Genomic DNA, 13,955 nt, shown 5'->3' on the forward strand with positions numbered 1-13,955 from the left:
TGTGACCTCAATGGAACTCGGTACCAATGTCGCAGATTACGCGCGAAGCGATTACTTGCCAGGTCTCAAGACTCAAGGAGGCAATTTCAGTGACTGGTATGAAGCGCTCAATGCGATTCAGGTATGCGCAGGCTTCGTCTGGATCAAGGCCGTTTACAGTTGCAACTCCCAAGTAATTATCGAAAGAAAAATGAGAGAAAAAAAAAAAAAACCGTCGCGTCGTTTGTCGTCGTTTCGTGTTAGGGTCGTAGGTAGATCGTAGATATCGGGGGTCGCAAGCGCAAGTTTCCGTGATGCTGTAGGATAAGGAAAAGAGTCGTGGTCGTAAAGAGCCTGACAGACGTTATCGTCGTCGTTAATGGTGGTGGATAGGCTCGTGATCGTGAACTTGTCGTGCGGGAATCGCAGCGCGCCCCCACCACCGAGGACGGCTGATACTTGCGAAAGGAACGACTGTGGTTGAAGAGAAGGGTGGGAGGGAGAAGATCGGAACGGTTTGGGTTGAGGCGGACCGGTGTAGTATGTATGGCAGCTCTAGACGGTGGGCGGGGTGGAGAAGAGAAGAGCGGGTGGCGCGAAGCTTGTGCTGGTAAGTCGGGGCAGGGCGGGACGCAGGATACGAATGGGAAGACACCTGTGCCTGCGCCTGAGCCTGAACCCAGTGCGTGAGGGTTGCAGCGAGAGGTATCCGTAGCCGGGCCCTTGAACGCCGAAGGTACTTGGAGTTGGGGTGAGGTTCACACACACTGCTCGCTTGAGCCCCCGTGCAGACAGCAGAGCGTGGTGGCCGGGAGAGGGGGGGGGGCGTTGTACAGCGGTTGCGCACGCTAGAATCCCCCACTTGGCTAATCCCAAGGGAACCTAGTCGTGCCGTCCAAGGTGACTGACAGTGGAGAGTCTGTGAGCGACGGACCAGCGATGGCGCCGCAAGACAGGTCCAGAAGCTCACCAGCGCATGTGGCAGAGTGGAGTCTCGGGTGAGCGTAGTGATGGTGCTTGTTGTCCGCAGAGAGGACCCTGAAGATGTGCGGTGTGGTGCGTGAAGTGGGAAGCGCCGTAGAGGGGATTGATCGTCTTGAGTCTGCTTCTGGGACTGGAACCGGGTGAAGTCGTGGCTCGTCAAAGTCTGCTCTCCTCTTCTTCACAGGGGTCTTGGAGGCCCTTCAAGGGAACTGGGCAGCGGCGCGGGAAGGGTGTCGGTGATTGCAGTAGGCGCATGCACTCCGTATGCACTGTGTTGTGTGGTGTAGCCAGTCGACGGACACGACAGGAGTGCATGTGCAGCGGATCATGGAGCAGCGGACGACGAGGGTCTAGTCCGGACGAGGGAGGAAAGCAAAGCAAAGCTAAGCTCAGGACTCCCGTTGGTCGGTTTGCTCGTTCGCAGTTGCAAGGTAAGGCACGACGCGCGCAAAGTCTGGGAAGCGCGCCGAACCAAGGATCGGGTTGGTCGAGGCAACGCAGCCAAAGCAGGCCCCCGCGATGCTGATAACGGAAAGGACAGCAACGGCAGCAAGATCACTGGCCCGTCTCGGTTATTGGGCGATGCCGCAGGCGTAGCAGATGCAGTAGAAGTCAGGCTAATCCCGCGACTAGCTGGACTCAATCGGACGGTTGATCCAACAGACGGAAAGACAGACCACTTCACGAGCCGGTCTGATGTCTGGGAGTCCGGATAGACCACGGCGTGCAGTGGAGGTTTCGCACAAGACAACACTCGGCCAGGTTGCTTGGTTTGTGGGGCAGTGAGACAATTAACCAGATGATGCTGGCAGCTGGATGTGCGTGTGCAGCTTCGTGGTCTCCTTTTTTGGCAGTGAGTAGGGCGCGTTTGCCCTGTAGCGATTGCTCCGCGAATACGGCGGTATGGTGCTCTGGTTCGCAGCCTGTGCGATGGTTTGCGCTCGGCCGGTTGGGACCGGGGCCCAGGAAACGCAAGAGACTGGTTTCTGCGTATGCAGCCGATAGGCCTGTTCGTGCCGGCCGTTCGTTCTTGGGACGAACAAAGTATCGACGTGCGGAGAGTGAGCGGCTAGCAAGCCACAAAGTGGATGATCGGGTGGGTAGTGGTGCCGGCTTTGGTTGAAGTTGGAAGCTATCGATTGCAATGGACGAGACAGAGTCTCAAAAGAGCGTGGACGTATGATTCAGAGTCACACCGGTCGACGGTGGGATTTAGACTGAGCAGAATGAAAGAAACAAGCCCAGAGAGCGAGTGGGTGAAGCAGTTGCGATGGGTGAGAATTGGGTATTCCTTTGGCCAGTTCTCACATTTGGGTTGACGGAGGGCAAGTTACAGCAGCGGCGAGAGCGGCAGGTGAAGCGCTAGATGTGCCCGGTGAGCGTCAAGGTGAGTGAGTGCGACGGGCGGGCAGCGACTCATGGCATCACAAATTGTGGGCGGTGACGTCCATGGAAGGAGCAGGAGAATTGGCGGGGTGTGTTGAGCAAAGCAGAGGCGGATGAAACTGAATTGATGTGATCCGTGCGAACCGTGGAAAATTCTGACGCCTGATGCCCGGTGGACGACCAGGAGTGAAGTGGGAAATCGCGACTTTTACGCGACTTACACGCGAAGAAGCGCGATCGGTGGGGGCATATGCATATGTGGGTCTGTCACGCGTTTCCTGGGTTCCCATTGGGTTGACGGGGGTCACCTGCATTCACATTCTCTCAGCAGGGCAGGTCCAGGCCACACATCACTGTTTCCGTTGGGTCCTTCTGTCCTGGATTTGAGTATCGACATGGAAGGCAGCTCCCCGTGGCCACCACAGCTCTTTCCTGGTCCCCTTTTTAGTGAGAAAAGAACGTAACTGAGACTTTGGAGCGCATGAAGATATGACGCGAGGATCGATGGGTAGCGGCGACTGTGCGTTGACTGGCGGGGAAAGACCCAAGGCGACGTTCCTGGCTCCTTCTCCAAGTTGTAGCTGAGGTCCCAAAGTGCCATCTTCAGAAGACTGCCCTGATTCATGAGAAGAGGCCCGAGTTGCTTCTCCCCCTGTTGCTAGGAGCAATTAACAACCTAGCAAAATCCTACCACGCTATCTCCACGGCCCAGGTGCAGTTTGCGGCGTGCCCTCTCAACGCTTTGCACAATGCGACACCAAGAGAAGGGCACCATGGAGACAATCCCGGCCGACACTAACATCGCGTGCGTTCTCAAGGAATACAGGCCCTCTTGCACTTACACTTACAACGCCTGGAGGCTGGGAGACAGGGCCACAAACCATGCCAATACGAGCTTCGTTCGGCGGCTCACGCGAAACACGCAAACCACATTTATCCCAAGGACAGGGTGCACGGCGTTGCTTTGCGCTGCGCTGCTTTCTCCTACCCTGCCAAAGTGTCTGCTATTCGCAGTGAAGCCGGTTGACGTCGAGCCAATCGAAGCACAACATGGCGCACCAGCCGGTTCTCAATGCCTGCTCCGGTCTGCACGGCGATGGAGTTGCGATGCGGTGAGCCCTTTCTGGGATGGCTTTACCATCTGACCTTATCTGCTGCTTCTCGCTTCTCAAGCACCCTGCCCTATGCAGCAAGTGGGTTGATCCCAGCGCCTCTTGCGAGTTCGCTGCGCAGCGCACCGTTTAATTTCCATGAACCTGTTTGCCTGCCGACCAGGTTAGCATTGGTTTTGGTCGGAGAGAAAATGACAGGAGGCCCGCCTCGGTGATCAGCAAGTCTGCTGCGACGCTGCAGCTGAACCATCGAGATCCGCCGAAATGCGAGGATGGTGGACTTCATGCGAAGGCCATGCTCTCTGCCGTTGTACATTCGTCTGGGGCAATCAGCTCTCAATGTCAGGGTGTTGCCGGCTGGTGTCAATTTCGTCTCTCGCCAGCTCGAAGTCTTCCATGTCGTCGGAACTTGCGACCCTGCTTTACAGTTTACTCTCCATGGCTTGTTTCAATGTGCGGTTTAGCTCGTGGTCAACGCTGAGGCACAAGCCTGTTCGACTGGAGCGACGAACGAAACGGCGAAGGGCACACAACAACGGTTCACTGCAACTGCAAAGCCAGAGCTGAAGAGAGAGGGCCAACGCGTGTGGGCCAATCACACCGCGCATGCTGTCAGCCGCCGTGCTGTGCGGGCTTTGACGTTGCTGCGAGATCAGGAAGCATTGAACCGAAGATGCTGTGGCGCCGAGTGCCTGCACAGCATCCCTGCTACCGTTGCTCTTGATGTCCAGCGGTAATATTCAACAACATCATCAGACGGCCTTGAGGAGCACTCGGCTGGACTTGCACGATCCACAGAGGTACCCGGGGGCGTTAGTCAGCCTGCGTCAGCGCAAAACGCCCCCTACTCACGTAGGGGGGGGGGGGGGAAACCCCTTATTACTAAAAAAAACCCCTTACTACTTAAGTTAGCCCCCTATTACTGAAATTATTATTCTCTTACTAAAATTATTTATTTTTTAACTAGGTATAGATTAATTATACTACTTTTTTTATTTTATACTTTTATATAAATAACTAAAATACTTTACTAGTATAAACCTAGTTTTAGTTTAGTTTAAAAAGTAGTTTAAATTATATATATATATTATATATATACTAACTAAAGTTTTTAATATAACTATTAACTTACTTTATATTTTCTCTCTATTTAGAAAGTAGTTAAAGTTTATAAAGTTAGCTATATTACTATTAATAATACTTTAAAATATCTTAAGAACGTTAGAAGCTTCTTTAAACTAAAAACCTAACTAAGAGCTATTACTTTAAATAAAAATACTATTTTAATTATTTTTACTATATAGCTATATAAAATAAGGTTTTTAACTTCTCTAGCTATAATTTAAGAAATAATAAATATTTTTTAAGTTAATAGAAGTTAGTTTTTAATATCTAAATAGTAATTTATTAGCTAAAAAGCTACCTACTTTAAGTTTTAAGTTTTTAAGTTAATTAAATTAATAGAGCTTTTTTAAAAAAGTATTAAATATAATTTGATATTAATTAAAACTTAATTTAACTACTATAAGTTTATTTGTAACTAATATAAACGTAAGCTTTTAGAAATTGAAAATATTAATAAGTCTAGCTATTATATTAGCTACTTTATTAGCTAAAAGTATATTATTATATTATAAAGTAAATAGAAATAAAATAAAGTTTTAAAAGTTATTAATTTAATAAATTATAAGTTATATATTTTTATAAAGTATAATAATATTATTAGTAGTATTATATTAGCTTATATTATATTTAAGATATAGCTTGTTATAACTTAAATTAATTATAATATTTAAAAAGAGGTATATTTTATTGAGTTACTTATTACTTTTTTTAACTAAAAGATTAGATTAGATTCTATTAAATACTTTAATAATTAGTTATATAAAAACTTAGCTAAATATTAATACCTTAGTTCTATTATAGAGGCGTATTTTAAAGTTAATACTTATAGCTACTACTCTAATAACTTATTTATTTTTAATATGAAGCTAAGTTATTATACTAAATATATAAAAATAGTTTAATATACTTTTATTAAAAAACTATATTAATTACTATTTTTAGATAATTTCTCTAGCTACATTAATATCTTTTTTATAAAATATTATTAAGACTATAATAATATTTGTTAACACAGGTATAAGCGTATTCAGGGGCGTAGTATATGCGCCTATATAGTATAGGGTTATAGATGGGCTTATGTTATGACAAAATGTGATAATCCTGAGCATTTATAGGCATTTAATCGTATAGAGAATAATAAAGGAAGTGATGTATTGTGATGACTCTTGTTGATGTTGTTGGCAGGTTATTTCCTAAGGTAGGGAAAAAGGAGGGGAAAGATAACCTGAAACGTAACCTGCTAAACTACTAATTACATAAGGTGCTTACGTAACTATATATATATATTACATAATCGATATTGTAGTTATAGGTTATAATAAATAAAGCATTTTTATATAAGGTTTTATACCTTAAAGTCTATTAGTTTATTTTATATGTAATATTTAAGTAAGTAAGTATTCTTATAAGTGTTATTATTATTATATAGGATGTTATATGTTAACACTATTATTAGCTTTTTCTTCTTTTATATTATATATCTATTATAGGTAATAGATATAAAAGTCTTTTAGCTATTTAACAAAATGTTAATAAGAAGCTATATAATATTAATTTTATAAAAATACCTTTATATTTATAAGAAATAACTTTATTAAAGCTTTTAGTAGTATAATAAATATTATATTCATATTAATAAATATTATAAAAAGCTTTAAAAAGTTAAATATTTAGCTTATATAACTTAAAGTTATATTAAAATATTTTATAAAAAAATATAGGAAGTTAATATTATTATATTAGTAGTTATACTTTCTTATTTTCTTACTATATATAGACTATTTTACTAAAGTAAACTTTCTAACTAATTATATTATTAAGAAATATATATTACTTTCAATTTACTAACTTATTAGTAATATTACTATGTAACTAAATATTTTAAAAAAGGCTAAGTTATAGTTATAAGGGGCTAACCTTTAGTTTATTTAACTTAAGGGTATCTTAATTATAGTAATCTAAGCTAAAAAAGGGAAGTTTCTAAGATACTCTTTATATAAAAGAAAAATAGATAACTATAGTTATTTTAAATATACTATTAGATTAACTATATATATTAAGATAATTATAACTATTATACTTTTATTATTATACAATATAGTTATAAGTACTTAATTAATATTTAAAGTTAGTAATTATAATAGTAAGGTATTAAATTAACTATTTTTAGTGTTTTAGGTAGTAAGGGGCTTTTTTAGTAGTAAGGGGCTTTTTTCCCCCCATATGTGAGTATGGGTCTTTAACGTTAGCCTATGCCGCTAGGACCCCCGGGTATTGGCATTTGAGCATTCATGTCGAGAGCAATGGAACAGAAAGAGCAGACTGTCTTGGGGGCCTCGCAATACAGAGGGCTTTGAATCCTATCTTCGATCCCTGGATATCTCGCATGGCCATATCATCCGAGACGACCACGTCAAATTGTCGGAGACGAGATGCCAAGGGAGGTCCCTTCCTGGGCTTGCATTCCTGCGGTGGCAAAGGCTGCAGACTGGGGGTCTTTTTTTGGGTTGCGCTGCTTTACGAGTCCAACAGGCTCGTCGGCCGGCTCAACTTAAGCTCATCAGACCAGAGCCGCAACTTGTCTGTTCTGAGCAATAGTCCATGTTACAAGTTGAAGTTTGACCTCGACCAAACGCCAAGCTGCACTTGAAGAACGCCATCGTCACCATTTAGCATTCGGACCAGCAGTCTGTTGGCTGCGCTATCACCAATCCCATCCCTTCAATTTTTGTCGATCCACGCCATGCCATTCCAAGAACGACAGTTTACGCCACAATTCTCACATCTCAAGCCATGAGGGGCCTTTGGATTCCAGTCTCCTCGCCCTCGAACGAGCAGGGTCATTTCTTTGACGCTCCCCTTCTTCCTCATCAGGAGAAGTCTTCCCTATGCTTTCCCATCGATAATTCGATTGCACCCATCAGCTGCCCATCATGCTCGGGCCATTTCAGTTTGTGAAGATCGCTGGGCCATTCTTGTTCATCATCTGGTCGATCTGGTATCTGGGAATCTCACGCCAGCAGGTTCATGAGCTCGCTCGAAACTTCCGCACGCAGAGGGACCTTTTTGTCGCCGACTTTCTCGAACACGAAATTGATGGAAAATTCAATGGATCGGCCATCACCAACCTCTGCATGAGCAAAAAATGGTCGCCCGGCTTGGTTATGAGCTGCGATGCCGTACATGCTGGTATCGGTGTCGTACGGAATGCCTATCTGCATTGCATACGCTTTGCCATTGAGACAGGAGGTGAGGAGGCCTCTCGTGGTCGTATTCTTGGTCTAACATCAGATAGCTGAGCTGATTCTACCCCAAATCACACCTCGCTCGCCAGAAAACCTACAAGATATTGTGTCGAAGCCCGGGGTGCCCATCGACTACTTTTTCGACTCCGATCACCTCCATCATGTCCTCTCCACATACTGCCCTCAGATGAAGGTTTACGACTCGTTGGACGAACTCTACGACGTCCCCGGTGTAATGAATGCCTTCGCATTCGATATGGGCGTCTTTGTCAAGGAATGGGTCAATGGCACTGTCTTGGCGAATCCCAAGGGCTGGAACAAAAGTTTCCGCGACTGGTTGGACACGCAGTCGCCGCCGGCAACAAGGGAGTATCCTCTCCGCGTCCACCTGAAGCACACGCTCTGGGTGTGGCCAACAGCAAATGACACTGCCGCGGTGGCCTCATCCTTTGGACGTATTCTGCGTATTCGACAAGATGCTCGACGGCTCGCCGCATCGGCGCTCTTCTCACTTGCGCACCGTTTCAGGCTTATTCTCGACCCGCGCACGCGGTACCACCCGGAGAGCTTCGTCGGGATTCACTTGCGCACCGAGGAAGACATTACCGGAGGGGGCTTTCCAGATTACATCACGCAGGCTGCGGATTACTTCCACTTCCTGTCGGACTGCAGCGCCCCTGTTGCTTACCTTGCATCTGGAGCGACCGATGCCAATGTCACGGCCTTTGCAGAACGTGCCGAAGATTTCAATGTAACGGTCGTCACCAAGGGCGACATTCTCGATGCGCAGGAGATGGAGGAGCTGGAAGCGTTCACGTGGGATCAACGCAGTCTGGTGGACTACGAGATCATGCTCCGGGCCGGGCTGGTGGCAGGCACCGGCAAGAGCAGCTTTGCGTGGAATCTGGCACTGCGGCGGTCATATGCCTTCGGAGACGGCCCTCAGGCGGTACCGCATCCGCTCGGGGATACAATTGCTTGGAAAGACGAGTTCACGACGCTGTACGGGAAACATGAAGCTCGCGAGGACGCCATGAGGTCAACGATTTGGCCATGACGGAGCACAAAAAGGGTGTCGTTTTTTTTCCCTTCTGATTTTACAACAAGTTGTCGCTTCTGGGGTGGGTATGCAGCATCACATGTAGGCGTTGGGTCTAGGTTACTTGGCTAAATGCTTACGTTGGTTCATCGGCGCGGGCCTGTCACGTATCATCTGCATGCAAGGGATGTCATATCAGGCCGTCTCATGTCAGCCAGAACGTCGTTCCGCTAAACCCTTTCCCTCGCTGCGTGAAACCCTGGGTTTAGGCGGCTCAGGCGTGTGTGTTTTGGACGTCCGCGTCGAGATCTGACTTGTCATGGATGATGGCAGAACACGGAGACACGAAACCCCTCACTTCGGTGAAATTTTCGTCGCTCTTCCGGCCGGCAGGGCCCCGGACGAGCTCTCGCAGCGACCGGCGTTGGACGGCAGCGGCGGGCGGGGATGGGGGGCCGGATGACCATGTCAATCGCGGGGATGGCACGACCGGGTGCCTTCATTGGCCGCCTTGTCGCCATCGACTCGGTTGAAAGAGGGCTGACGTTTGGACTGTGTAACCATCGACGGGCTAGGTAAATGCTTGAAGCGGGATATGGAAGTAGTGGGCAGCGACGCTGGGAAGGGGAAGCGAGAGCCGTCAGAAGCGTGTCTGTCTCGACGAGCGCTGGCCAGGCCTGCAGGCCGTGGCTGACCCGCATGAAGAGCTGCGTCCAACGTGCATTTTCCTGCCCAGGCCCAGTGTCTCTGTTTTTCGTGTAAAGGCGTGCGGTCAGTGGTCCCGTCACGCGACCCCTCCTCCCTCCTCATCATCCCTACCGCAGCGGCTCTGAGCGGGCATGGAGGGGGGAGAGGGGCACGATTGGCTGCGATGATTCACATCTCGCAGCCCGGAAGGCAGATGAGGTGATGTGGACGGCAAGCTGGTTATGTTTTGAGCCAAACAAGTGTCTCCCGTCTGACGGGCTTGTCCTGTCGTGTTCCACGTATTGTGTCTTGTAGCTGGCGTGAGGCAAAAAGAGAGACAGGCGGGCTTGGATGAGGAGGGGTACATATCTTTTTTTTTTTTTTTCTTGGGACGATGTGAATTTGGGTGGTGAAGTGGGGGGCCAAAGTTGCGCCTGGCTGAGGTACCTACTTACTGCAGCACAGCACATTAGTGTAAAGCAGCCCAAAGCAGAGCAGTGAGCCAGAGACAAGCATGACGAAAAAAAAGACAGACCCAACCCAGCTGGATGCTTGAGGCAAGGTGGACGAGACACTCTCTGCTAGGTATCTGTAGGCAGTGAGTGGATGGGGCCCGGGGTTCTCGCTGTGATCCAATGCTGCTGCGCATCATTGTTTGCATTGGAGTCTTGCTAGCGGCGTCCTCGCTCGCTGCACTTGCCTTACCTGGACTACGAGATACTTGAGATGAGGCCTTTTGTACCCAGGTATTCTATCCTGACTGAGGGTGTTTGGATTGCCAGCCAAGTATATTAGGTTAGGACTGGTTTTCAACCCTCCCGAATCAGCGACGCCTAACACACCTTGCCATTCTTTCTCTTGCCCGTCTCCCTTTGGCACGGAGACTGACCTGACCTGACCTGCCCTGACCTCACCCAGGCAGCAAGCCCTTCAGGAACGAAGACAGGAACGGACGACGACGCATGAGTGATAGTGGATTCTGGCCTCCTGCCGTCTATTGCTGATAATCCACCAACAGCTGCCAGGGGCCCCATTTCTCCCCTCCTCGTGTTCCTTCCGCTCTCCAACATTCACAAAACATCAGTCAACGCCCGTGTGGTCGTCGTCTTCATCTCGGCCGCTTTCCTACCGACATCTCGCCCTCCATATATATATCCCACGTACGCACGCGCACATCATACAACACACCCTTCTGCGCATACACACACGCACACACAGATTTAGTACACGCGAATCCTAGAGGAGACGAAGATCATCAGCCCGCAACCAACAAGCAGCCACAGCCAGGCAAATGTCGGCAGCCGACAACCTTGGATAGAGATCCGTCCTGTTCTGCATCCAGCTCCGAAATCCCGAAATACCACCCAGCACCCAGCACAGCACACACAACACAGTACGGCGCAACACCACCACCACCACCACCACCACCCCTCCTCCTCCTCCTCCTCCCAAACGAACCCTGGCGCCATGGCTTCAAGCGCTGACATCATAACGCTTGACAACTTTGAGCGGCTGTTGCCAAAATGGGACCCCGCGGGCCCCAATTACCTATACGCCCTGGTTGATATGGGCAGGTCAGTCCGAGAAATGAAGTTCCTGAGTCGTCGTCCTTTGCCTGTCGAGTCGTTGCTTTTTCCTTCCTTCGCCTTCTTCCCGAAATTCTTCAACCAAGCATCCGGCGTGCTTTCTTTTTTCTCGCGCATCGCAGCGATCTGTCTGGGGGATTACTCCCCCTCCCATCTCCCCTCCATCCCCCCTCTCGGATGCTACCCTGCCAAACACAGCGCACACAGCGGCTGCCCCTCCCCTCCTTAGCGTCCTAGCTCCCGCTGACTAGAGGCGGCCGCCCGCTGACCCCACTACAGCAACGGCATCCGCTTCTCGATCTCGGACCTCACCCCGCCACAGACCCGGCTGCTGCGCCCGATATACCGCGAACGGGCCGGCATCTCCCTCTTCGACGCCCTCAACTCCTCCTCCACCGCCGCCTCCGAGCCCCTGACCTTCCCTCCCGAGACGATCACAAAGGTCGCCGAGACCCTCGCCCGCTTCCGCCGCATCGCCGTTTCCTATGGCGTCCCGCCCGCCCACTTCTCCGTCCTGGCCACCGAGGCCATGCGCCGCGCCGCCAACGCCGCCGACATGCTCAAGGCGATCCGCGAGGCCGCCGACATTGGCGTCCACGTCCTCGCCCCCGAGGTTGAGACCCTCTTCGGTGCCGTCATGGGCTCCCGCTCCGCCTTCGTCGACATCTCCCGCGGCGGCCTCTTCCTCGACCTCGGTGGCGGCTCCGTCCAGATGACCTGGGTCGACACCCGCCTGCCCGACTACGAGATTGCCGCCGCCCTCGCCGGCGAGAGCATGCCCTTCGGCGCCGCCCGCCTCATCCGCATCCTCGAGGGCCAGACCGCGGAGGTACAGGCCCAAGAGAAGCAGAAGCTCAACGCGAGCATGCAGGGGGCCTTCGCCAAGCTCTGCGACAAGTTCCCCGCCCTCGCCCAGGCGAAACAGGAGTGGGCGGCTGCCGGCGGCGCCGTCAACGGGACCGTCCCCGGCGGCATCGACGCCTACCTCTGCGGCGGCGGCTTCCGCGGCTACGGGTGCATGCTGCAGCACAACGACCCGATCCAGCCGTACCCGATCCCCTCGGTCGGCACCTACACCGTGACGGGCGAGTTCTTCAAGCAGACGGAGAAGATGCGCCGCGTCAACCGCGAGCACGAGGGCAAGATCTACGGCATGTCGAAGCGCCGCCGCCAGCAGTTCCCCGCCATCATCGAGGTCGTCGAGGCCTTCATCCGCACCGTCCCGCACCTGCGCACCGTCACCTTCTGCGGCGGCTCCAACCGCGACGGCGCCCTGCTCATGAAGCTCCCCAAGAGCGTACGCGAGAGCAACCCGCTCGAGGCGCTCGCGGGCTTCGCGCTGCAGAGCTACTCGGGCGAGGAGGACGGCGAGCTCGCCGTCGCGGGGGCGGTGCTGCGCACGCTGTACGGCGCGGTGCCCAACAACGTCGACATCTCGCGCACGCCGACCGTCTTCTCGCTCGGGCTCGGCCCGCTGTTCGCGAAGCAGATATGGATCCACCAGGGCGAGGACGACGACGCCAACGCGTCGTACGCGCTGCACGAGACGGTCACCAGGGACCCGAGCGCCCCCGGGCTGACACACCTGGCGAGAGCGGTGCTGGGCCTGACGGTGTGCGCGCGGTGGGGGTCGAACCTGGGCCCGATCGATGCGCAGCTGTACGGGAACCTGAAGGGGCTCGTCGCGGAGGCGAAGCTGGAGAGCGTGTTCTGGGCCGAGTATCTCGGCGCCGTGGCGGCTGTGATTGTGGACTTGGTGCCGGCGTGGCCCAAGAACGTGGATGAGTTGGAGTCGACTTTAAGGTGTGTATTCCCCTCTTCCAAAGTGAGGCGAGGACAAATATTGACGACAAAACCACAGATTCGAAGCCAAAGAGAGCATAGACCCAGACAAGAAGCGCGCGCGGATCGACCTCGTCGTGCACGTCGCGCCGGGCGCCGCCGTGGGCATCGACCCGGAAGACGTGCTGGCGCGGCTGGCGAACGTGGGGAAGAAGCGCAAGGACGGGACGAAGCCGGAGAAGAGGGTCACGGTCAGGATCCAGGAGATGCAGAAGTGACCTTTTTTCGTGAGGATGATTTGTTGATGAAAGAAAGATACCCCACCCTCCCTCCTCTTCAGACTTGGACTTGGGTTCCTTCCACCCCCCTCTTGATGGAAAATGTTGTTAAGTGGTGCATGTAATGGAAATTGTGGTTCAACCCGCCAGTTGTTGTGTTTACAGATTGTGTTTCGTGGCCGGCTCCCGTCGTTGTTGCGGTTCAAGGGGTGTGTTGGCAAAGATGACCCGGTGAACATATTGCCCGTTTCGGTATTCGGCCCCGGCTCCGATAACTCCCCACTTTTCCGGCCGCCGAGCTCCGGCGATGGTGACAGGCCAAGTACTCGTCCGCCGTGAATTGCGCACTTTTAGCGGAAGGCCGGCCAACAAGCAGAACGTTGTGATGAAGGTCCCAAGGATTTTGCATCCAGCTAGGTGTAAACCAAACCCCCGACGTGCTGGCTGGAGTAACTCCATGTACTGAGCATGGGTTCTGCACCGGGGAGCGCGGAAGACAACATAAAAGTGGGGGTTTCAAAGCTCCCTCGACGTGCGTCTGAAGCCAGGGTCTAAGACGATTTTCCTCCCCCAACACGGCGCTTGCTGGATGTGTCAATGGTGGACAACAACAACAACGCAGCCCGCCGAGCATCAAGGATTACTCGTTCGCTTATGCGGGAAGCATCACTGCGACTCTGCATGATGTGTTTCCAGCCGTGGAGGAGGGGTAAAATAGATCGGTGGGAAAGTCCGAAAGCTCCTTGGGGGTA

General features: G+C 50.9%; 2 protein-coding genes across 2 annotated transcripts; both read left to right on the top strand.

The window, feature by feature from the left end:
* Nucleotides 1-7,519: 7,519 nt before the first annotated feature.
* CGGC5_v001007 (uncharacterized protein) lies at nt 7,520-8,888 on the top strand (the record flags this gene model as incomplete). The annotated part of the gene is made up of 2 exons (XM_032025582.1): nt 7,520-7,835; nt 7,882-8,888. 2 exons carry the CDS (start codon nt 7,520-7,522, stop codon nt 8,886-8,888), a joined length of 1,323 nt encoding a protein of 440 aa, XP_031877858.1.
* A 2,136-nt stretch (nt 8,889-11,024) lies between these two features.
* On the top strand, nt 11,025-13,203 carry RTG2 (Retrograde regulation protein 2; the record flags this gene model as incomplete). Its single annotated transcript, XM_032025583.1, has 3 exons — nt 11,025-11,131; nt 11,423-12,946; nt 13,005-13,203. The coding sequence occupies 3 exons, from the start codon at nt 11,025-11,027 to the stop codon at nt 13,201-13,203; spliced, it is 1,830 nt and encodes a 609-aa protein (XP_031877831.1).
* Nucleotides 13,204-13,955: the final 752 nt, after the last annotated feature.

Source organism: Colletotrichum fructicola, assembly GCF_000319635.2.
Source record: "Colletotrichum fructicola Nara gc5 chromosome Unknown KSG_Nara_v1_contig01, whole genome shotgun sequence".
Classification (NCBI taxonomy): domain Eukaryota; kingdom Fungi; phylum Ascomycota; class Sordariomycetes; order Glomerellales; family Glomerellaceae; genus Colletotrichum; species Colletotrichum fructicola.